The following is a 23,203-nucleotide window of genomic DNA, read 5'->3' on the forward strand; positions in this document are numbered from 1 at the left end:
TTTTATTAGTTTCGTAAAAGCATCATTATATAGACTATACCCACTTGTTGGAGGCAAAGAGCAACTTTATTGGGTGGTTGATTAGATATAGTGGGTAAGAAATTTTCTATAAGTATCGTAGGAGTGTACTTAGATTCTTTTAACGTATAAAAAACTTAAAAAAAACAATTTGATTGATAATAACTAAAATTTAAAATTTGTTTGCTAAATTTCATTTAGAGTTATTATTGACAATTTTTTTTATTTTTTTTAATTTCGTCATTTAGACCGGCCCCTGTCTCTATTAGGAAAAAAGAAATTAGAAACTAATTAATACTGTCATTTTCTAACTTTATTCGGTGACGAATTTTTGTGAATGAGGTAATGTTGAATGTATATGATTCTCCACAGCATAACATGGTGTGTTTGTATTTTTTTTTGCTCACCAACATAATTGGACTTCAATCCGAATTTCACGTCGTTATCATTTTGCGAATTATACAGTAATCAATGGAATATTTTTTTCTCCGAGAGAGTAACTAACAAGAATAATGAAATAAATGAATACTTTTTTAGTTTGAACGAAAAAAAGAATGAATACATTGATTACTTTTACGAGACTAAAAATCGTCTAAATTCTAAGAAATTAATAAACTCGTTTCTTAATCTTAAATTAATAACAGAATTAAATGTTTGTGATGACGAAAGAGAAGCTAAAAAGCCTACGCGTCGGGGATGATTCCTTTGGTGAACATCTCAATCACGCCGGGAGGAACAAAAAGCGCCACCAGAGGATTTCCCGGCGGCACCGGCGGTATCTCAGCTCTGCACAATGGACACGTGGACTTCTTCATCAACCACGGATCGATGCAATCGACGTGGAAACAGTGACTGCACGCCGTTATCCGCCTCATCTTCTCTCCCTCCGCCGCATCTTCGAGACAAATCGTACAATACGGTGATGAATGTTTTTCCTCCGCCGCGGTTTTTCTCCATCTCCGGCGATGTTGGACCGTGAATGTACGGTAACGACGCCAAGAACGGCTCGCGAGGAAACAAGCGAATCTGAAGAAGAGACGGAGAGTCAAGACGACGACGGAGGCGATGATGACGGATTCGGCGATGATCTGAGAGAATCTAATCACAGTTTCAATAAACATTCTCGAGAAAATGTTTGGAGACTATGGCACAAGTAACAATGCTCTGCTTTGTGTAGTGTCTATATATAAGGTTTTATCTTGATGACATCGACGGTCATGATTTAATCACGTGGGAGAATTTGGATTAATTGAACGGTGATGATTAGATGTACAGTAGTTTGTTTGTAGTTTCGAAGCAACTTACTACTAATAACTAATCCAACTTCCGACTTATTAACCGTCAATTTTGATCAAAATTCTTCCTAAAATTTGACTTTGCTAGTATATAGTAATCATTAACAATTTCCACTAGTGGTCTACATTCGAATTCTCGAGACTACATGTATGCTAGTAAGTAGTATATTAAACAATGTTAAAATAGAGAGAAAATTTGAGATTGGCTACTTTGAATTTTTGGGATTAGTCAAAATTAACTTAGTTTATTAATTAAGAGTTGGTGCGAACCAAAATAAAACAAATAGAGTTAACGTAATCCAATTTTCGACTACACTCAATCAAACAAAGTAACAAAACCAAAGTCTCTTGCTCTGCACAAAACAAGTAACATGTTTTTCATTTATTTAACGTTGTACTGTATAATTACTAGACATGACAAAGACTAGGCCTAACAAGACAACCAGATCCAGGGCCTATTCTCTTCAATTTTGGGCCCAGCCAATAAATATAGTTTTAACCAATTAGTTAAGAAACTGGATGATCTGTGACCTGTAATTTCACTTCTAAAATATCAAATAACACAAAACAAAGAAACCGAAGGTTTTAGAAATAGAGAAACTATCTTATCTTGCACTAAAGACAGGTGGTGCATCAGCTTTAGGTTGTGCTCTGCGTGTGTATTTCAGAAGTAACCCTTCCATAGATAGTCTAGGAACATGAAGATCCCTGCAAATAACACAAAAACCCAAATCAATTCATAAATGGAATAACACAACTTCTTATGGAATCTGTCAACACAAGATTTGTTCAATTACCTTAGGTAAGGCTCTAAGTCTTTCCATTCCCATTTTGATCTATGTTTAAAGAGTACTGAAAACCTTTCTTCTGGAGTTGAAGGCAGAGAGCGCACACTAAACGTATAGACCCGTGTCTCGATCCCGATTTTCTCTGTTAAAACCTCTCCTTCAAGCATCTCGAATCTTTCTTCCATCCCATCTGGTATCTTCTTCTTCCACTCTTCCATGAAACTCTCTAGTCTCATCTTTTCTTCTCTCAGTATCTGTCTAGCAAAGTGCAAACACACAAGCCTCGGTTCCAACTTCCACTTATCAGTTTCATTAACTTTAGAGCCAAACACACGCAAGCAGTGACTCGCTAGTTGACTAGGAAACTCATCAGCTACCAAAGCATTCACAACTTCATCTTCATCAAGATCATCAAATGACCAATCTTTCAATACACAGTTATGAAGAAGCATTCTCAGAATCACGTCTAGGTAATTCTCATCTATAACCCTCCAGAAACCATCAATCTCAATAGCAGAAAGACTCTGCAAGCCATTGCGTAACTCCTCATCACTCGCTTGAACCGTGTTAACCAAATCGCTCCAAGTGTACAACGCTAGATCTTTCTTCCCACTATGGTCTAAGTCATCATTATCAACATCCATCATAGCTTCAACTTCACCAGCACCAAAAGGATTTGCCAAGAGAATCTGCTTAAGTTTATCAAGCCTAGGAGAAGCCTCAACAAGTTCCATATTACCAGGAGCGATTTTGAGAACCGATACATTGTTGTTGGTATCAGAAACTTGTGCATCTCCAGGAAAAATTGAAGGAGGAATAAGGAACATGGAATTAGAATTACCAACAAATTTGATAGCATAAGTCTTAGACTTGGTGCAAAGAACAGCATCTTCATCAGGAAGTCCTCTCAATGTTACCCTAAAGAGAATGGATACTAAATTAAGAAACCCTAAGACACAAATGAAAAATCAAAACAAACCCAAAAGCTTCAAAATCGTACCTTTGATGAAAGATATCAGAGACGAGTTTGTCATCAGCTTCAAGAAGAAGTAGATCCTCGTGAGGCCCAAAACATGGGTGATAAGAAATTGGTAGCGAATATCCAGATTTGAGATTTATCACTGCTTCAGCTCCTCCAATTTCTTCCATTACTAGAAATCAAATGTCACGGGTAAGTAAGCGACGATTAAGCAGAGAAGTCAAGAAATGTTTCCGAAAATTCAAATCAATTAGACAAAGACAAATGAATCAAACCTGATGCGAATAACGAATCGTCTGGGTAGGGTCCGAATAACGAATCGCGAGGTTGAGGATAAGAGAAGGAACCTTCGAGCTAGGGCTCTTCAGGTTTCGCGCCTTATTTTAGCCATTTTAGGCGCGTAAGTTTTAATTCTCTTATCTGGGCACAAAGGCCCAAGTTAATGGGTCAAAGAAAAGGAAATTTTATTACCAAGTAAAAAACTTAAGTTAATTTTGTGTGTGCAAGAAATAGCAACGATTATACCGGAGATAACCACAAGTACTACAATAGTTGTCTGTTTATCAACTTAAAAGGTTTAATATGTCAACCAATAAAATCAAACCGGCTTCGTTCATCGAACCCAAACCGCTGCATCAATCTCATCTCTAGCCTTCTTGTATAGCTCGAGCCTCTTTGCACATTGCATTCTCCTTTCCATCAATGCCGGGTTCTCATCTAGCAACTGTCCCAATCGTTTCCCCTGCTAAAAAGAACCAAACCCAAATCCTTAAACCGGAACTAAAACCAAACTTAGCTAGTTAACCGAACTGGATAAACGAATGTAAGAGACAACAAACCTGACTCTGACTAATCTGTGCATAGAAGTAATTAAGCAAAGAGAGTTTCGCTTGTCTGACTTGGCAATGAACAACAGCCTTAGGAATAGTGTTAACAAGTGTCTCTGCAACCATCTTGATATAAGCAGCTACATTTGAAGCTATCTTTCTGAAATGCCCATCACCGTATTGGTCTATTGCTGATGTTGGTGAAGAAAGAGACATGTTTTGGCTTTCTACATGAAGCTTGCGAAAGAAGTCAACCGTTAGATATGAAGATTCCATGTCGACTAATCTAAGAACTGACTTCATGCTTTCTTCACGAAACTTGTCTAATGATGAGTTTGCTGCAGCAACTAACTCAATTTGTAGTGAAGGGAAACGTTTTAGCTCCTGAATTGTTTGCACATCAAGAAATCAATAGGCATTTTTCATTTACTTATATCTAAATAAACGAATAAATCTCACCTCAGTTTCTGCGATTGCTTTCCTTACAAGCTCTTTTAAGATAAGGTGAATCTGTTACAATCACAGTCGTTACGGTCTTATTATATAGATACCGATGAAAGAGTGAAGTGAGAAAAAGGAGCTTACAGCATTCACAGAAGCTTCAGCTGGACCTCTAAAATGATTTAGGGATCCTTCAATAAGACGACGATAACCTAATTCTGGTGCTATCAAGTGAGGTTGATAGCCATCAGATTCTGAGACAATTCTCTTAACACTTTGCAATGAAAGATGACGATCAAATGGAAGTTTTTTTATGGCTGTTGGAAGATTGTAGTCAAAGATTCCATAGATCCGTGCACCTCCGGGACGCCTAAGATTATTTTACCAATCAAAGTTAAGCAAGAGTTTATCCACCATGACAAGAAAGCCAATAAAATTTTGGTTCGATAGTTGTGTTTTTCTTACCCGCCATCCAAATGCTCTTTGAATATCTTTTCGAATGCTCTACACATTCCCAAGATAGTGTATAGTTGAGCCTGAGGAGACCAACAAGATTTTAGCTTACCAGAGAAATATATACAGTTCCTATCACTTCTTAAAGTGTATATATGTACTTACTCCAGCATCAATAGCGATAGGCCTGCCCAATTGGTCTAACTCTCTTTCGAGTTCCTCGATGTTGTTGTTTATCAAGGATAGGATACTTGGAATACGTGACCTTATAACAGATTCTAAGAGCTGGAAAATGAAAGACCACATAACTTAAAAACAGAACGACCAAATTCTCATTTATGTGTGTAAGTGTTTGGTTTTGAGTAAAAAAACCTTAGAGAGGAGCTTTGCAAGATATTCTGAGCCCATTCTTGTGGCTAAGTGACCATAGTCAGGACTGGTTTCAAAGTACTCTCGCTCTTTCCTTCTTGCAACCATCATGTCGACATTCTTATTAATGTCGGCTTGTGAACGGTTCACTATCCCAACCCAAGGATATTTCAGCTTGTAAGATCTTCCGTTGATAACCTTAACGAGGAAAAGATTCAATCAAAGTCAATATGTAACACTCAAGATCTTCATGAGGCATCTAAATTCTTAAAAAACTACTTTCGACAAGAGAATTAAGGAGGACACTTACGTCCAATGCATTAGTTCCCTTGTCCATTAAGTCTAACTTTGTCAAAACTCCAAACGTTCTATCACCTAAGATAGTGAAAAAGTCAGAAACCCATATCATTGTTTTAGGGAGAGAGAAGAGGAAGTTTTTTCCCAATTCATTTGCTGTAAAACAGAACAAAACAAACCTATTGGATCCACTTCTTTCGCGAGCTTCATCGCGTCGGATGTAGCTATGTCTTGATTAGCAGGAGATATTGCCAGTATAAGACAGTTAGGCTGTGAACAAAAAAACATAAGTTAACTATCAAACTACAAGAAAAAGTGACTGGAACATATTAATACCACAGCATCACCAAACCACGAAAAGTGTAGAACTAGCAATACTATACTCGTCACCTTTTCGACGTATGAGCGAACCATGGATTCGATATCCTCAACAATAGTTTCTGGCTGTCCTTCTGAATACAAATTGACAATGTTAACAAGTAACGAACCAAAGGAGACCCAAACGAAGTTAGAGTCAAGCAACACATACCAACAGCAACTTTAGTCAAACCAGGTAAATCAATGAGAGTAAGATTCACAACTGATTCCAAAAGAAATAAAAACTAATGTTAGTTTGGATAAAAGACTTATAAACAAGAGAATCCTAGAAACGATTAATAGCTTACCATTGGGAGAGAAAATACTGAGGTGAATAGGAATTGAAGAAATCTGTTTGTTCTTCCCAGTGATTCTATCAGTCTCATCCTCAATCTCCTTTCTAACCAAAGCTGGGACACAAATTCCATTTCAATATGATTGACTCACTACAGCCAAAAAGACACATTCATATATAAGTTTGTTTACATACAGAAATTGGTGAATTTTTTATTGGTAAGGTGGAGAAACTCTGCGTTATCCTCTGTTCCATTTTCAGTCTTATGAAGTTGTAAAACCAAAGGCCGTCTCGTAACAATACCTACAAAAATCAGATTCTCCTTCCATTGTTTTAACAATCAATCACAAATTAGTTACGAAAAAAATTGAAAGCTTTGGTTTTGATCACAAACCGGATCCTCTGGGAAGAAAATCTCTCCCGACGATACTCTCTAGAACCGAAGATTTACCAGAACTCTACACTCATTAAGAAGAAGAAGAACAAAACCCTTAAAAGACAAGCTTAAGAGAAAAAACTATGTTAGAGTTATCTGATTGAGACAAAACCTGGCCACCAACGACGGCGACGGAAGGAAGAGCTTCCCATAGAGAAGATAGAGCGTTGCTATCGCCGCCATGATCGCCGACTACGGTGCATGCTCTTTGTATCGTATTAATCAACACGATCAAACTCTCCATTGTCGTTCGTTAGAGAACTTCGAAACAATCCAGATACGAAGAAGAAGAGTGCAAGGACTTGATACGAACGCAGATGGACCCGAGAACGAAGGGAGGAGAAACGAGAAAAAACAGAGAGCGGGCGTTTTCAATATGATTAACCAAAACCAGTCCAATTTTAATTTATTTTTATTTTTTTGGCATTATCCATTTATTATTATAAGTAAAACTTTTAAATTGACTTGATTTGTTACCATTAACGTCTTCTTCTTTTCTTTTCCTAAAATTTACCATTAACGTCTTTAAGCATTTAATTTACTTATGAAAAAATCTCTTTCACCACTGGTTATTCAAACCCATATATAACTCAAATTTCAATATCTTGGTAAGGGTTTTAAAGTTTAAATGTTTTCAATTTCAAAGTTCGAAACTACCTTGATCTTAGTCATGTTGTTATATATATATGAAAAAATTATATATTATTCATATTAAATACCCTTTCATAGTTAAGGATATTTAAGGCCCAATAATAGAGAATATGGCCATTATTAAAAAAGAAAAGGGCTTTTAAATTCAGTATAAGCCCTGATGTGTGAAGGGTCAAAGGTAACGTGGCTAACCCAAGAAGAAATGGACGAACAAGAGTGTCGAACAGAGTTTGAACCATCTAAAATGGAAGAATCCGTTCACTACAATTTTTTAAAAGGTTAAGAGTTTTGATTCGGAATATATAATATGATGTATGATGGTGAATGAGTGTTGTTTGGAAGCTCGGCAAGTTAAAAGATAAGGAATAAGCACAATCACGTAAAGTTGAGAAAACACAATGTGGTAGTGTGCGAAAAAGAGGTCGAGAACTTCACCACCTCTCCTATGGTACGATATACTTGACGGCGAAGAAATCGGAGACCCAATAAACGACGCTCAGAGACCTTACTTTTCCATAGGACCACCTCGCTGCATTCGTCGTCCGCAATCACAACTACAATTTTATTTCATGATTGTGTTTCAAATAATACAAAGAAAGTGGATTAGTTTCCATGTGTATCTAGAATTGAATTCATACAGTATCTTTGAATTCTTGATCATACAATTATTATTCAGGATATCATCAAACGCACATAGAAGACTTCAATAGTATCACAAATTAGACCTACACTTAATAACAATCATATATGTACAAACTTTAAACGTGTTCTTATACAAAACAAAAGGAAACCACCAAGAACTTATTAGGTATTTTTCCACAGAATTTCAAGGAAGAACGTTGACATACGATGTCCTTAGCAAGGACGGTTAGTCTAAAACAGTTTTAATGAGTCAAATTAAGAGGACGTTTACTTTTAACATTTTTTTCTTTTATAAAGTAATAACTAAAATCATTACACAACCCAATAGAGATGAAGTAATAACTAATCATTACATAACCCATTGTGTGATGAAGTGATGTTTGTTTTGACAATGATAAAAAAAGCAATGTCAACGACAATACGAATTATGAAAACAATGAAATGTTCATCTCCCCACTACAAGCACACCCAAAAAGAAGAAAAGGAATAGTGACGTTTAGGACGTTAATTAAGCGAATGGGATAATTATCCTTTAACCATAAGTATTAATCATCGTCATCTTAATTGCAAAAACAATGCTTTATAAACCAAACAAAGGCTAACGTGTCAAGCCTTTATTACCTGAAAAAATACTACTTTCTATTTTTCTTCTTAAAGAAAACACAAATCAGAAAATTTCCATTTACTCCGGCGATTCTCTTCTCATTAGATCCTCTCTCTCTCTCTCTCAAAAAGAGAAAATCTCAGAGCCAGAAGAAGACAAATATATCTTTTCTATTCCTCAGATCTCTGAAATCGAAGTTTCTCGAACTGTTTTGTTTTGTTTTTTTTCCGATGAGGTGTAAGAGACACACAGTAGATTTCAGTAGCAGTATCGGCGTTTGTGCTTCTTGTCTCCGTGAACGACTCTTTACTCTCGCCGTTTCAACCGCCGCGTCTGAAAACGACGATAACGATCATCGTCATTCTCGTATTTCTCCACCTCCTCTGCTTTTTCCTCGTTCTGTTTCTCCTTACGTTGCTCCTAGAAAATCCGACGCCGGAACCGGAACCGGAGCTGGAGGAAGAGACTCCGTAGCTTCTTCTAATAACCGATTCTTCGCAACGCCGCAAGTGGTTGTTCAATCATCGTCATCGGAAAAAGTCTTCGAATCAGACAGATCGTTTAAGAAGAAAAAAAGCGGTTTATCTAGATTCTCTAGCTTCTTCAGAACGAGATCTGACGATTACGATTCGCGTCGCGATTCATGCGACGCCTCCACGGTTTTTTCTCAACCGTCGTCGGCGACGACTTCACGGTCATGGTTTTCGAAGGTTATATCAGTTCGATCGAAGAAACAATCAACCACCAATACTTGCTACATCGAAGATTTGATCGCTTCCGAATCCGATCATCATCATCATAATCAAAATCGACCTAGACAGAGATATTGTAGAGGAATGTCGCCGGCGGGAGATTCAACGACGAACGATGAATCAGTTGAGGAATCTCCAGGGAGATTAAGAAGAACGCCGGTGATGGGAACTCCGGGAAGGAAAAAGACGGCGACGATTGGGATTGGTAGAAGTGTATCAGGGATGGCTTTTTGCTTAAGTCCATTAGTGAGAGCTAAACCTAACTGTTCTTCTAACTGGAAAGCGAAATTTCCGCCGGATTTTGGATATTCCGGTGAATTGAAATCTCCGGCGAAGCCTCACCTATCAACGGCGGCGTCTTTTTGCGGTAACCGGTCTAAGAAGCTTGTGGATTTAGGTAGAGTTGATCACCGCCGTTGATTTTTTTGGTTGAGGTCAAAATCTGACCGTTCTTTGTGAAATTACCTAAAATACCCTTCACAAGATTCATATGGTGTGGCTTTACTATACCAACAGATAAAGAGTGAATTTACTTTTTTTTTGGTTATTCATTACAGTATATTATAATGTTTTGTGATTGTATATTAAAGGAAGAAATATTCGTTTTTATATTTAGGAGATTAGAAGAGAACAATGTCGTGTGTTTTCTTTTTCTTTGGATAGTCTAATGTGTATCTCTTTTTTTCTTATGAGAATTTTTGGGTGTACACATCAAAAAATGACAGATAGTAGAAGAAGTAAACCTATGACTAGTTCATGTCAGAATTGTAATACATTGCTATTATTTTTGAAGTTTTCAAATCTAAAAAAAAAAAAATCAATGCTTTGTTGGTGATAATAAATGTGACACATACCCTTGTGTTTCTCTTAATCTAGAGAAACAAAATCTGACAACACTTAAGTCTTAGACATTGGCAAAGTCAAAAAGAACCATTCACAAATCCAATTTACTAGTCTCACTTACTAACCAGACACATGAAAAACCTAATAAAGAAAGCTAGAGAAAAAGTGGGCATATAGATCTAATAACATAGGTCTCAATTTCGACGAAAGATAGACGACTTTTATGAAGATCCAAGTACCGTCTAAGAGAGTTTCAAAGGTTTAAAAAGAGTAAAGACTAAGAGTTTAATACAAATATACGGAAGTAGGACCAATTTAAGATTTAAATTCCATGGGTCCATAGTCGTGAAAGAGTATTATAAATATAACGAAAATTAGACTAGTATGACTCTGAGGACTTATTTGTAATTTGTCATCTTACAGAGAGCATTAACGGTCATAAAAGGGAAGTTGGCATTTAATGAATGGGGGCTTTTGTTGGAGAGGGGAGAATTGAAATAGTGTTTCTTTCGTGGCTCTACCATCTCCTCTCACCTACATCTTCATTGATTTCAACTTACTCATTCTTTTTTTTTTTTTTTTGAAGGGGTCTATCTTTAATTATGGTCATTATTGCGAATTATGCGTTTGATGAGTTAGTGGGAAAATTCAAATAAAGCACAAGTGTTATGTAATTTTTAGCTATTAGTTGGTACTATGTATGAGGATTTGATTGATGACAATATAATTATGAAATATAGTGTCATTAAAATTTTCAAATAGCTTGGTTGGACTATTCAAAAATATGACAATACTTTTCAGCTGCAATGAAAGAAAAACAATCGTACAAGTTTCTGTTTTTTTTTTTCTTTTTCAAAAGGATATGTCATAAATTCATAATAAGTAATTACAAAAAAACTCATTCCACTAACTTAGTTCCATAAAATCGTTACGAGTGATTATTGCTGATTAAGTGAGTATACACATTATTTGGGATAGAATTGCTGAGTATACTCCAACTGCATTAACCCACCAGAGCTTTTTACGATGAGAGAAGCTTAATTTTAGGGACATGGTGGAACTGGAGAAAAATACCTGGGAACAGTGTGAGACTTTGAATTTAATTAGCTCATTTAAGTGATCTGAACTAACGACATGTGTACGAAATTAATTATCTGTTTCTTTATGGGTCAAAGATTAAAAATGCTGTGCTTCTTTCTCTATCAGACTATCACATGGAAAGACGAAACGAAATGAGAGTTTTTATTACCTAGCAGCTCACAGTTATACATAATTAAATTCATAGACCGACAAATCACAGTTTTGAGAAATAAGTAAACAAAAGTACTGAAGCAGCGAGCATTTGAAACTCCAAAGACCACAAAAGATCACAGTTAGGGACAAACCATAGCTAAAACAGAGTCTTCTTTAAAAACAATCCGATGAAGAAAAAAAGTTGAAAAACAGGCAAAAATTTTACAGATGGAAGACGATAACTGATCGAATCATGCAAAGGGGCTTGAGGACATTTTTTAGTAGTGTGTTTTGTTGTTCTCTATCGATTTGTTGTTGTGTTGTTGTTGCCAAATCTAACAAGAGCATCCTCCTGATTGCTGCTGAGCGAGAGATGCATTTGCATTGGAAGACTTGAGATTGACATCAACCATATCCTCTTGCTTTGTTGAAGACAATGTCTCCATTCCCGGCAAAGCTGCTGCTATCTTGCGGAAGAGCGCCTAGCAATACAAAAAGGTTTGAAATCATAAGAAAACAAGATTTGCACGGAGTGATAGCGTTATGGATTTGCGGTAATTGTTTAGAGAGTATCAGTGAAAGATCCATACAAATGAGGAGGATGTAATAATCAGCAGGTTGGGTTAAAAATTTATAAGTCTAGGTTAATTAACTATTGAATATTGATGGAACTAAACAAAGTTAGGGCTTAGTTGAACTAAGCAGCAAGTTTTTGTTGTGCAAGAAACCCTCAGAAATGTGTCAAGCCAAGATCTTTGTTACCTTAATGTTGAAGCCCGCTTTGGCACTGGTTTCGATGAACATTACATTAAGTTCGCGTGCCTTAGCTTCTGCTTCCTCTATTGACACTTGCCTGAGAAACAAAATATTTAATACAAAGGCCCAATTGGCAGTAACAAATGTAGTAGGCACCATCAAGTGTCAAAGCGTGTTGACTATAAAGAAACCCTGTAAAGATATGCAGTTGAGCAGCAAATGATTTTCCATTTATTATCTTGTAGGGTCGTTTGGCAACATACTCAATACCACCAGAAAAGTAAGACGTGGTTTAACAACAGTTTGTACTTGAGTAAAACAAAAAAGACACCCATTCGTCTTGTCAACATACTTACGAAATCAGAGCGTGTTTAAACAAGGAGGACTACCAAATTTCAGTCTCAATTGCTATTGAACAGTAATTTGCACATCATGGTTTAACAAGAAACAAGTAGAGGAAGAGATGGTAGATCATTATTACCTTTTGTCCACTAGATCAGTTTTGTTTCCCACAAGCACGACTATGACATCACTACCACGTTCTGTCCTAACCTCATCGATCCACTTAGTAGTGTTTAGGAAGGACTGCCTGCCTATATGTCAGTGGAAAACAAAATAAATCTCGAGTTTCACAACGCACAATGGATCAACATAAAGAAGAAATCGAAACGCATAAATTCATAAGATTACTGAAAACCACATCCCCAAGATCTCAGATATGGGAAAATATTCATGTGTTTGAGAGAACGAGTGAAGGTACACATACTTGCAACATCATACACAATAACAGCAACGGAGGAATCCCTGATATAGCTCGGAATTAGACTCCTGAATCGCTCTTGCCCAGCTGTATCCCTGTCATATGATTTCGGCTCTCGATGTTAATCATCAAAAAATGATCTGCAATGTTATTCTTCAGTATTCGAAAATTGAAAGAGGCTCAAGATCTTACCACAACTGAAGTCTGACCGTTCGATCTTCAAGGTACATTGTCTTTGATAGAAAATCAATACCAATTGTGGCCTGATGATTATGAAACAACATAAAAACTACTTAGAAAAGGAAGAACATTCTGTAAAATGACGATAAGCAAGCATGGTTCACATATTATTAGGAGCTTAAACGTAATTCTCATAATCACAGAACAAGATCAGATGCTTTCATTCATCAATTGAGAACTAATTCGATTAGATAAACAATGATAACATGATCAAAGAAACATCCTCATATTAGTGTTACTGCGATCTTCTATTGGACTGAATTCTCGACTTTGTACAATAAACGAGAGTGAGCGATTACGATGCCAAAATCTCATTCAGCTGATTGTTACGTCCTATACATTGACTAAAACACGATCTACAAATCAGATCACACATAATTACGCAAAACCAAACGCCCGATCACGTAAACGAGTAAGAACTTCGAACTGAAAAACACGATTCCCGTCCATGAAAACGGATCTCAAAATCAATCAAACCCTGGGATTTTCCCGACTATAATCCCTCAAAATAGAAGCAAACGTCGTGCATCGTCGAGATAATACCTAGATTTGAACAATGGAAATTTACCTGGTAAGTGTTGTCGAATTTGTCGTACATGAATCGAGTAATGATACTGGTTTTGCCGACGGATTGATCTCCCAGAAACACCAGCTTATACTTAGCGAGTGCCGAGACCGGAGCCATGATTTCTCAAGGATCTAACTCGCCGGACGGATCTGAGAAACGTCGAGATCTCGCTTTGCTGAGAATAAAAGTTTCCGATATTTACCGGAGAGAGATCCCGTCGCTCTGGAATTGCAAATACTGTATTAGTGAGAGTTTGTTATTCGTAAATTGCAGTTTATTCCTCGAGTGACCCAATTGGGTCATTTATGTTAAATTAGAAACTATTTGAGATAAGTTACAAAATATATAAAAACTTAGAAGCTGATTAAGGAATTTACTACATTATGGGCAGCATTTATAAGCCCACGTAAGGATTTGGGCTAGCCTTATAGTAGGGGGCACGTGTCATCTCGTATGACCTGAACTATTTTTGCCCCTTTTGGCTACTTGACTCTTCTGTGTCTCTCTCATCAAATCAAATCCCTAATTCTCGAGCTCGAAGAAAGAGACGAAAATGGCACTGAGAAATGCAATTCTTCGTCACCTGAGGGTTCCGGTGCAAACCCTAGGATTGAATCAGTCTAAAATTGGGTTCCTTGGTACGATCCGGTCATTTTCTTCGCACGATGATCATCTTAGCAGAGAAGCTGTCGTCGATAGAGTACTCGATGTTGTCAAGAGCTTCCCCAAAGTCGATCCCTCTAAGGTCAGCTCGATCTTCATAAAATTTGGCCAAATCGTGATTCTTATCTTTTGTTTTCCTCATTATTGGGAACAAAATGATTATTTTGCCTTGAATATTTGTCAATGTAGGAGCTTTTGGTTGATTTCGTATTGATCTAGTGGAAATAGAGACCAAATGTATCTGAAACGATGTTGCATTAGTGTTGTTAGTAAATTGAAGGTTATTGATCTCAATGTGGTTTAGTAAGTGTAGCTTATCGTGTTGTTGTTCCTATGGATTTGATTTGATATGGTCATTCTTATGGATTTTGCATTTATGAATCCTTCATCAACTCTCTCTAATAAGGGTTGTTTGGTTAGGGTTATTTTTGTTGATGGCTTTGTGATAAATATCGACAGGTGACTCCTGAGGTTCATTTCCAAAACGATTTGGGATTAGATAGTTTGGACACAGTGGAGATAGTGATGGCTATTGAAGAGGAATTCAAGCTGGAAATTCCAGACAAAGAAGCTGACAAGATCGATTCTTGCTCTCTCGCCATTGAATACGTTTACAATCATCCAATGTCTAGCTAATCGCTGTGTGCTCTCTCATGGTTTCTCCTTCCTTTTTCTTGTATGAGGTTCTTCTCTCTTTGATAATGCCATAATGGGATTTGCAAAAAAATCACTTTTATTTGGAGAGCATTGTTATTGACTCTTTTAACGGTTCCAGTTTCTTAAAAAGAAAACCTTTTTGCTTGAATCTTGTGAAAGTTGACACTTTTTCTTGAGTTAATACTTTAATACGATTTGTATATAATACACTTGATTCTTAGCATGGTCTTGATCATACATTGAAGACGAATCTTTGAAAAACATACTTGTTTTAAAAAACTGATCGTCTCTCTTGGATACATATGCAAGACCAAGAAATTGGATCTTATATACTACATTACATCATAACGTGCTATTAACTAGAATTGTTTGTCAGCCATCTTTTGGATCGAATACAGACAGTAGTTTTCATTTGGACAAGTTTTCTGCTTCATCTCAACTACAGCATTTGTACCAAAATACACCAATATCTCTATCCACAAGTTAGATGTTTTAATTAGGAGATACATTTCAGGTTTCGTTTGAATCGATTTTTTAGTAAATGGGACAAAATGGGTGAACTTACAATATTAAAAACTTGCTAAGCTAATTATGCAAAATGGATAGGGTGGAAGGAACAAAGCAAGATGCTGAAACCGCAACAGCAATGAATCTTGTAAACACATTGTAGTGATATTGATCATAATGACTAAAGAAAGACTAAATAAACATCTAACGTCAACAATATATCTCTTGATTAAGTTTAACCCGAAAGAGACAGACAATGGCGCAAACTATAGTTGTTAGGAACGATTCTGAGAAGTTGAGACGGTTCTTCAGTTCCATGAATTCCTACTTCACTCCTAAGCAAGCCAATCATTCTACACCAAATCTCTTTGCTTTCACTAACATTACTTGGTTTTCCCCATATAAACGCCAACTTTCCGTAGTATTCCCCGATCCCAATGCATCGAGCTTTGTCAAGATCTAAACCATAAACCACTCTCCACAACATCAGCTCAGAGTCATACCACATTAACCCAAATCTAAGGAAGTAAACGAAGAGCACATTGTCAATCACGCATTTTCCTGTCTTCCACCAATTATCTTCAGGTATCGTATATCTTTGATAAGAACCATCTCTAGTATCGTAAGAATTCATGTATTCCCTCGAATTTAAAGCATAAACCTTCCTATCAAGTGAAACACTTGCATGCGTGAACCATTCGTTTCTATCCTTTGCCTTAGGAATCGGCGCTGCTTCCCAAGTTTGTGTCTTTAAGTCAAATACTTCCGCTAGGATCTCTTCGCCTCTGTTGCCTCCGATCACATAGATCTTACCACCGACTAGTCCTACGGTAGCTGATAATCGCTCCACTTGCATACTAGGTCCTTGACGCCACTGTCCAGATTGGGTGTCAAAGATCCATACGATTGATGATGAGGGAAAATTATATCCGGGAATGCAGTAAATCTCTGTATCAATTGCGATATTGGAAAGAGGGTAAGAAGCATGCCCGGGACGATAAGGAACATCGATGGAGACGAAGACATTCTCAGTCGTATTCATCTTGTTATCATTCCTCCGGAGAGTGAACCAGTGAAAAGTCGTCCGGTTCCGGTTCGGGTATGTAGTTCTGGTCGAGAAGCATAGATAAAGAGAGTCCTTTCCGTGTAAAGATCGCGTCTTGTGAATCTCCGGCGAGCGAATTAGACTCCGCAAGGACTTGGAGACGCAACAGAGGATTGGGTAATATCGTTTTGGTACCAAGGCTAAGATGTTCAATACGATGTCCACCGGGAGTGAGAACAATGACGGCGGCGTCAATGAAGACGACGGTGGTTGGTTGGTTTTCTGCGGTGGTTCGTCGGCGTTAGACATCGAGAGCTATTAGGAGGAGGAGACTAGAGAACAACTGAGTGAATCAATCAAATTGAGGGCTTTAGCCAAAAACCAAAAGCCGGTTAAATTCTTCTCTGATTCTGCTTTAATCGGTTAAAACCGGTTTATATTTCTTGTCTTGATCAGGGAAACACACAGAGTTTTAGAATAAGGCCCAGGAATAAGCCCGGTGAGTGAATCTTTCTAAGGAATCGATTTTAAAACAAGGCCCATTAAAGGGTGAAGAAAAGGCCCATGAAAATGCTTAAACCCCCTTTGTCTCCCAGCTTCGTACACAGGAGAGACTGAGATAAGGAAAGAAGAAGAGGAAGAAGAAAATGGCGAATCTTAACTCAGCTATTGATTCAGTGTTTTGGGATCAGAACGTTTCTTCACCTCAAACCCTTGAAGGCACTGCTCGCTCTGTTCCCGGTGAGCCATTTCCCTTAGACGGAGCACGAGCAAGCCGCTCTCACCGGATTCAACAGCTCTCTCTGCTTCGCGAAGGCTTTCCTCTTGGAATCATTCCTTCTTTGGCTCCTGCTTCTGACAAGAGACTCGGCTCTTTCTCTCTCAATTCTCTCTTGCTCAGTCCTTCCTCTAACAACTGGTAAATGCTCTTAACCTCTTCAATAATTTACAAAATTGTGAGCGAGTAATGCTTTAAAGGTTGAGACTTTGAATCAAACTGGTGAAATAGTGTTGACATTGTTGGATTTGATGAGACATGTGATTAGTTTTGTTTGGAATTTTCACTCAGGTGGTTAGGTTTAGTTGGGCAGTTCAAACCAAAGAAGCTCTTTGCTGATATCAAAGCAGATATTAGCAATGCAGAAGAGTGGGATTTGCAAGTTGTAAAGGATACAGCAAAACACATTGTTGACAAATCCCTTTACTCTATTGGTTTATGGACTCAGATTGCGTTGGGTACTTCTTCTTCTCTCTTGCTTAGCACTGAACGTCTTGGAGATAAAAACGGACTCCGAAACAAGTTGATGCTTGTTCATCCGGTATGTCTCTGTACTGTAACTATGATGGATTCTTCTTTTGTGTTTTAAAGCACTTCTAATTTGTTTTTTTGTTTGAACTAATGAGCAGCTTGAGAAACATGATCTCACTGTGGAAGCAGCTTGGCCAGATTTGTTTTTGGACAATAAAGGACGTTTCTGGGATGTTCCTGAATCTTTGAATGTTGATGTCTCATCCCTTGTTCCAGAGTCAGGGGTTAGATACCGGTTTGGTCTTCATAAAAGCAGGGGTAATCCTCAGCCTGTGAATGCTGCTGGTGTTGAGAGTGGTAGTGATGCTCCTACTTCTTTGATGCCTGGTTTATGCGCCAAGGCTGCAGTTTCGTACAAGGTTAACAGAGACTTGTGGAGGCCACAAGAGAAAGAAGGCAACACAGAAGAAGAGGATAAACCTGTGTTTCTGCCTTATGATTTACGTCTCAAGGAGCCTCATGCAGCAATTTCAGGAATAGTAGGTACTCTCTTTAAAAAACCAATCCCCTAAAGAAGTCTCGTTCCTTTTCTTTTCTTGACCTTGAATTGAATGCTGAGTTCTCTCAATGTTTCACTCTCTAGGAAGCAGCTTGGCAGCTTGGATCACAGGCCGAGGCATGTTGGTTAATGGCAAGAAGCGGAGTCCGATAAGCGCAGATGTATTTGGTTCTGCTTGTTATACGTTCCAAAAAGGACGGTTTAGTAAGTTGTATGGCGATCTTACCCGAGTAGATGCTCGCGTGGACCTACCCTCAGCTTTTGCCCTTGCTAAAAAACTCTTCCATGCAAGTAGTAACAACTCAGACGACACATTGTGGTCTCCCAGACTCAACCTGATATTCCAGCAACAGGTATTAAGCTTTTGTCCAAAGATCAAAAGATGTAAAAGAGTCTATGATGTTTAAGCAATTCCCACTAATCACACTGTTATGCAGGTTGCGGGTCCGATTGTTTTCAAAGTAGACTCGCAGTTTCAGGTAGGAGCTGCACGCATGGAAGATGTGATATACAGTCTGAATTACTCGTTGAGGCTTCTTGAGTCTGGCAAAATCGTGGCTTGGTATTCTCCAAAGAGAAAAGAAGGCATGATCGAGCTCCGAGTTTTTGAGTTTTGATTTTAGTCTCCGTTTATGTTTTAAAAATCGCAACTTTTTTTTTTTGACATGACTATAAAAAACTCTTATGTTTCGTAAAACCTAGTTCATCTTCATTGCTTGTGGCGGTCGATCCCTAGAAATCCACTTGGGAAAGATCTATCCTCACTTCCATCGGCTCTCACACGGAAACTTCCTAAAAATCCAAACTTTCTCATTGTTGACCGTCCGATTTCTCTACGCTACAGAGTCAATAAAATGATCGAGCTTTGTCAGTTAGTCGAGGCTGCTAACATGGAGGCTATGTTGGACCGGAAGAAGGAGAAAGAGAAAACTTGTTTTTTTTTTTGAATATGACTATCTCTGAAAGTGATCTCAATTGATATTAAATTGAAGGATTAACTAGAAACAACAATTGCTGTCTGAAAATTACAGAAAACTTGTAAAATCTTCAAATCTCTCCCTCTTGGACAAGACTTCACTCAACGAGGGCCAACAAGTCACTCTCTTTACAGAAGCAATGCCTAGCATCGGTTCCCAAATCGACCTGAGAAACAAATTCAGAGATGTTCGATTCTATATTCCTTAAAACCACACAAGGACAGGACAACAACTAATCAAATACACTGCAGAGAAGCGGAATTCACCTCATAAGCGCTCACATCAGAGAACAAAACCTGTGAAAGGCAAAGGAGAAAGAGATAAAGACAAGATTCACGGTAGTTACAATGGATAAATAACTATGTCTTTGACTTAAGAAGAAACATTTACCCTCTTTCCAGGTCCAACTTGTTGTCCAACCTCAGAACCAACAGATATAATCTGAAATGATTCTCTATTCTTAATTAAAGATGCTCTAACACAAGTTATATAAAACATATAAGGAGCAAATGACTTACCTCTCCTGTTAGGTATCTCTCAAACTTCACAGCTGCTTTAGGCAACAATACTCCACCTGAGGATTTCTTCAGAATAACAATTTAAGAGCCCATAAGTTTTTGGCAATGGAATTCAATTTAGTGATTCATCAAATTAATAGCTTATTGATAATAATCATGACATTTCAGACAATAAAGGAGCTAAACTGACAATAGGAAGATCTTCAAGACGAACAAGAACTCTGTCTGCCTGAGGAACAACCTGCAATTATCACCTCAACACTAAGATTAATCACCAGTTTTTAAAAACAGAGAAACCAATACATTTTTCGGAAAAGACAGTACCTTTGTCGGTTCCCATTTAGTGGAAATCGCTTTGATTCTAAGACAACCTCTTCGACTTCCTGCATAAACACGAGGAAACAAATTATCAAAAAGACAAACTTTATATCCGAAAAGGAAGAAACATCAAAATAACTTTCAGATAGTTAAGTACCGAGAAGCGTATGGTTAGCCGTCGAAGGAGTAGTTGCTTTGACCGGAAAAGCAAAGAAAGGATTTGGTAGAGAGCAGACGAAAGTGGAAGCCATAGCAGGATAAGGTTTTTTGCAGAAGCAGATCTTCTTCTTCCTCCGTTACGACTTTGGCTCCAGCTTTCTCGTCAGTGCTTCTTATGTTTTACATTGGGCCAATATTACAGCCCATTTAACTATTAAGACCCAATATCTTTATTCTATTAAGCCTAACCGATGTATGTTTTATTGAACCGAGAAATCTCAATTGCACTTTATTGAGAGTCACCGAAGCAGTAATGCAGTATCGTGGGGTATACTGAAAAGTCATATACTACGGAGGGAAAAACTCACGTAGTACTAAAATCAAGTTAACTATTACATGAATCTATCTATATGTCATGTCAGGATCTTCCGGAGCTGCCAAATCCAAGAGTACATAATACCAACGGTACAATATGTTGAGATCAACATTAAAGGCAAAAATGGCAACTTATCACCTAGAAAATACGGATGCAAGAATTGAGACACTATCTCTACTATAATCAAACCCATTAGATAGCTCTTCTCAAAACATCCAATCCTAAACTTGCTCTTGATTTCACTAGTCTCCTTCTTCTGCGCCTTATAATCTGTGTATTGAGCTGCAAAGCCGAGCCACATTACCACGGAATGCAATAACAGCAACAGAACCTTGATCGGGTACTCCTGCGGTTCATATAAGAGTGGATAGAGCGAATAGCAAGAGACTGCAGGAAAAATACAGAGATTAAGTACAAGGAATGAATGATTATGCGTAAAAGTTGATTCTGGTTAGAGAATAGTATATACCTATGGAAACCAGAAAGTAATGTTTAGCATCTTCTAGACTCTGAACTGCAACGATTGCAAGTGGGATGGTAAAGTGAAGCGATGCTTTCTCATGGACGTGCCATCCAAACAGAAAACCGCATGTATATGCATAAGCTACCCATCTAGCAACGAGCCCCGAGTGTGGTTTTTTCCAGGCTTTGATGAGACATGGAGATATAGCTAGTAATACCATTGCAAATGTTGTCAATGGCGTGATCTGTCATTGCACCAGTCCAACAGAATAAGATTGAGTGAAACAATTCATGAGATATGACAGATACTCATGAAGAGTAGTACCTGAGGAAGAACTGCAAAAGGCGAAGAATCTCCAACTAATCCTCCAGTGAAAGATGCGGAAGGAATTTGAATTTCATATCCTAGCTTCCGCAGCAAAACCGCAAGCCCTTTGTCGAGTATTATGTAGAAAACCCAAAAATTAGGTGCCCAGTATGCATGACACAATCCTCTCCCGAAAGGAAACATTCTACTGATGACTTGCTGTATCTGCAACACAACGAGAGAACACGAAAACTACCACCATAAGATGTTTTCTCAATAAATCTATTTAGGACAAGGTTTGACTTGATTGATGTATAGAGATTCACTGATTCGTCTAGGATAATTTCCATTGATAAAAGTAGTGAAATAGCTCTCTAGCACCAAAATTTCTAACAAATTCTAACTCTTTGCCAAATCAAACAACAACAAAAATGATTCACAATCTCCTAAACACATCAACAACATTAGAATCTTCAACTTGAACTCAAAAGAATTTGGCTATATTCTTCAACATTGAATAGGAAAGAACTACACTAACCTGTCCATGATAGATAAAAGGTCCATAGGCAGCAGCAAAAACCGCCACAACCACCGCACCAATAGTTACAAGCCGTCGGAAACCAGTAACTAAACCAGACCAGCAATAATGCCTAAGTAGATAAACAAAGTAAACCGGAGCAGTGACGGCGAACAAATGCTTAAAGCATAGAAGAACTGCGAATAAAAACCCACCCAAAAGATCTCTCCCTTCTTGAAGAAACGAAATCGAAAGCAATAACCAACCCAGTAGAAATCCATTATACTGAAAATGAATGTGATCTACGATCAATAGCCCCGGAGACCAAATCACCAATGCGCAGATCAGATTTCGTTTCAACGGTTCTAATTTTCGAGTCAATCGATAAACACCGTAGAGAAGACATAGATCTGAGACGATTACGCTGATTCGTTGGAAGTAAATTACAGATTCGGCATTGTAATCGAGTCCTGATTGAAGATCTACGATCCTGGGATCGACGAGACGCGCGAAAATTGAGAGGAAGCGTTCGAAGTAGGCGAAGAAAGGAGGATAGTCGAGTGTCCATTGGCTAGTCTCGTCGAAGTACCATTTGGTAAGAGGAAGAGAGTTTGTGATAGCGAGCCAGTTACGGTGGACCTCGAAATCGGTGCTTCTGGACGACGGAATGAGAAGGAGTTTTACGGCGGTGGCTACGGCGAAGAACCATAGCAGTAGTCGCCGGTCACTCTTTTCCCGGTGATCCATCTCGGCACCGATAGACTGGGAACATTAGCGACCGTTGATTTACAAAACCCATTGATATGGGCCTAATTTGGGACACGAACCGGCCCACTTAGTAACTACAGAAGTTTACGTGGAGTTGTAGATATGGCAGTACATAATTGGTTAAAAATATATGACATGGCATTACGTGGAACTGTTCAAATTGGTTTTTATATCGGATTAAACCGGTTTAGCTATGAATATTTCGTTGTGTGTATAAGTCGTACCTACCTATTACAACCGCCCAAAAGGAAAGTAGCTATTGGCTATAGCGTAGAGCTAGACCATTCGAATTAATCAGCGGTTGAGATCATTCTTCAGTAACTAAGGCCACGTGTCATACACGACGACCCTAAAAGATCAAATAGTAACCGTAGACTCAAAACAACAGATTTTAATTCCCATGCAAACCTTAAGACCTTTACCTAACAGCCACGTAGCACGAACTCGGATCTTAGCTGGCGCACGAGCGAGGATCACCGCACGTGTCAACTGCAGGTGAGTTTAAAAAAAAAAGAAA

General features: G+C 38.1%; 10 protein-coding genes across 13 annotated transcripts; 3 read left to right on the forward strand and 7 right to left on the reverse strand.

Moving 5' to 3' along the window:
* Window positions 1–483: 483 nt before the first annotated feature.
* Window positions 484–1,177, reverse strand: AT2G44578 (RING/U-box superfamily protein). The gene has a single exon (NM_001084589.2). It carries the CDS (start codon window positions 1,137–1,139, stop codon window positions 702–704), a length of 438 nt encoding a protein of 145 aa, NP_001078058.1. The 5' UTR covers window positions 1,140–1,177; the 3' UTR covers window positions 484–701.
* A 437-nt stretch (window positions 1,178–1,614) lies between these two features.
* On the reverse strand, window positions 1,615–3,492 carry AT2G44580 (zinc ion binding protein). 2 transcript variants are annotated; one of them, NM_001337092.1, is made up of 4 exons: window positions 3,356–3,492; window positions 3,102–3,252; window positions 2,111–3,019; window positions 1,615–2,021 (listed from the first exon to the last, which is right to left on the reverse strand). In NM_001337092.1, exons 2-4 carry the CDS (start codon window positions 3,248–3,250, stop codon window positions 1,919–1,921), a joined length of 1,161 nt encoding a protein of 386 aa, NP_001318424.1. In that variant the 5' UTR covers window positions 3,251–3,252; window positions 3,356–3,492; the 3' UTR covers window positions 1,615–1,918. The 2 variants fall into 2 exon arrangements, with proteins under 2 accessions (NP_001318424.1, NP_181986.2); NM_130022.3 differs by lacking the exon at window positions 3,356–3,492 and having other exon boundaries at window positions 1,653–2,021; window positions 3,102–3,321.
* A 27-nt stretch (window positions 3,493–3,519) lies between these two features.
* On the reverse strand, window positions 3,520–6,941 carry DL1D (DYNAMIN-like 1D; the record flags this gene model as incomplete). Of its 3 annotated transcripts, NM_180089.2 has the most annotated exons (15): window positions 3,524–3,822; window positions 3,920–4,291; window positions 4,367–4,417; window positions 4,493–4,718; window positions 4,814–4,884; window positions 4,967–5,086; window positions 5,174–5,368; window positions 5,481–5,545; window positions 5,647–5,737; window positions 5,858–5,919; window positions 5,997–6,047; window positions 6,133–6,234; window positions 6,315–6,422; window positions 6,514–6,577; window positions 6,668–6,941. In NM_180089.2, 15 exons carry the CDS (start codon window positions 6,797–6,799, stop codon window positions 3,694–3,696), a joined length of 1,839 nt encoding a protein of 612 aa, NP_850420.1. The 3 variants fall into 3 exon arrangements, with proteins under 3 accessions (NP_850419.1, NP_850420.1, NP_850418.1); NM_180088.3 differs by lacking the exon at window positions 5,997–6,047 and having other exon boundaries at window positions 3,520–3,822; window positions 6,668–6,933; NM_180087.1 differs by lacking the exon at window positions 5,997–6,047 and having other exon boundaries at window positions 3,694–3,825; window positions 6,668–6,799.
* Window positions 6,942–8,416: 1,475 nt separating this feature from the next.
* Window positions 8,417–10,008, forward strand: AT2G44600 (uncharacterized protein). Its single transcript, NM_130024.4, has one exon. The coding sequence runs from the start codon at window positions 8,683–8,685 to the stop codon at window positions 9,622–9,624; it is 942 nt and encodes a 313-aa protein (NP_181988.1). The 5' UTR covers window positions 8,417–8,682; the 3' UTR covers window positions 9,625–10,008.
* Window positions 10,009–11,261: 1,253 nt separating this feature from the next.
* Window positions 11,262–13,991, reverse strand: RAB6A (Ras-related small GTP-binding family protein). The gene is made up of 6 exons (NM_130025.5): window positions 13,605–13,991; window positions 12,989–13,059; window positions 12,803–12,891; window positions 12,518–12,629; window positions 12,043–12,133; window positions 11,262–11,762 (listed from the first exon to the last, which is right to left on the reverse strand). The coding sequence occupies exons 1-6, from the start codon at window positions 13,719–13,721 to the stop codon at window positions 11,616–11,618; spliced, it is 627 nt and encodes a 208-aa protein (NP_181989.1). The 5' UTR covers window positions 13,722–13,991; the 3' UTR covers window positions 11,262–11,615.
* A 47-nt stretch (window positions 13,992–14,038) lies between these two features.
* MTACP-1 (mitochondrial acyl carrier protein 1) lies at window positions 14,039–15,173 on the forward strand. Its single transcript, NM_130026.4, has 2 exons — window positions 14,039–14,349; window positions 14,727–15,173. The coding sequence occupies exons 1-2, from the start codon at window positions 14,158–14,160 to the stop codon at window positions 14,901–14,903; spliced, it is 369 nt and encodes a 122-aa protein (NP_181990.1). The 5' UTR covers window positions 14,039–14,157; the 3' UTR covers window positions 14,904–15,173.
* Window positions 15,174–15,433: 260 nt separating this feature from the next.
* AT2G44630 (Galactose oxidase/kelch repeat superfamily protein) lies at window positions 15,434–16,851 on the reverse strand. Its single transcript, NM_130027.3, has one exon. It carries the CDS (start codon window positions 16,783–16,785, stop codon window positions 15,667–15,669), a length of 1,119 nt encoding a protein of 372 aa, NP_181991.1. The 5' UTR covers window positions 16,786–16,851; the 3' UTR covers window positions 15,434–15,666.
* Window positions 16,852–17,080: 229 nt separating this feature from the next.
* On the forward strand, window positions 17,081–19,234 carry AT2G44640 (TRIGALACTOSYLDIACYLGLYCEROL-like protein). The gene is made up of 5 exons (NM_130028.3): window positions 17,081–17,395; window positions 17,546–17,795; window positions 17,884–18,268; window positions 18,369–18,637; window positions 18,722–19,234. The coding sequence occupies exons 1-5, from the start codon at window positions 17,124–17,126 to the stop codon at window positions 18,899–18,901; spliced, it is 1,356 nt and encodes a 451-aa protein (NP_566021.1). The 5' UTR covers window positions 17,081–17,123; the 3' UTR covers window positions 18,902–19,234.
* CHL-CPN10 (chloroplast chaperonin 10) lies at window positions 19,208–20,948 on the reverse strand. The gene is made up of 7 exons (NM_130029.4): window positions 20,255–20,948; window positions 20,104–20,162; window positions 19,970–20,020; window positions 19,780–19,845; window positions 19,652–19,702; window positions 19,528–19,557; window positions 19,208–19,427 (listed from the first exon to the last, which is right to left on the reverse strand). The coding sequence occupies exons 1-7, from the start codon at window positions 20,346–20,348 to the stop codon at window positions 19,359–19,361; spliced, it is 420 nt and encodes a 139-aa protein (NP_566022.1). The 5' UTR covers window positions 20,349–20,948; the 3' UTR covers window positions 19,208–19,358.
* AT2G44660 (ALG6, ALG8 glycosyltransferase family) lies at window positions 20,670–22,677 on the reverse strand (the record flags this gene model as incomplete). Its single annotated transcript, NM_130030.5, has 4 exons — window positions 21,940–22,677; window positions 21,420–21,626; window positions 21,102–21,339; window positions 20,670–21,019 (listed from the first exon to the last, which is right to left on the reverse strand). The coding sequence occupies exons 1-4, from the start codon at window positions 22,663–22,665 to the stop codon at window positions 20,670–20,672; spliced, it is 1,521 nt and encodes a 506-aa protein (NP_181994.5). The 5' UTR covers window positions 22,666–22,677.
* Window positions 22,678–23,203: the final 526 nt, after the last annotated feature.

This window comes from Arabidopsis thaliana, chromosome 2 (assembly GCF_000001735.4).
Source record: "Arabidopsis thaliana chromosome 2, partial sequence".
Classification (NCBI taxonomy): Eukaryota; Viridiplantae; Streptophyta; class Magnoliopsida; order Brassicales; family Brassicaceae; genus Arabidopsis; species Arabidopsis thaliana.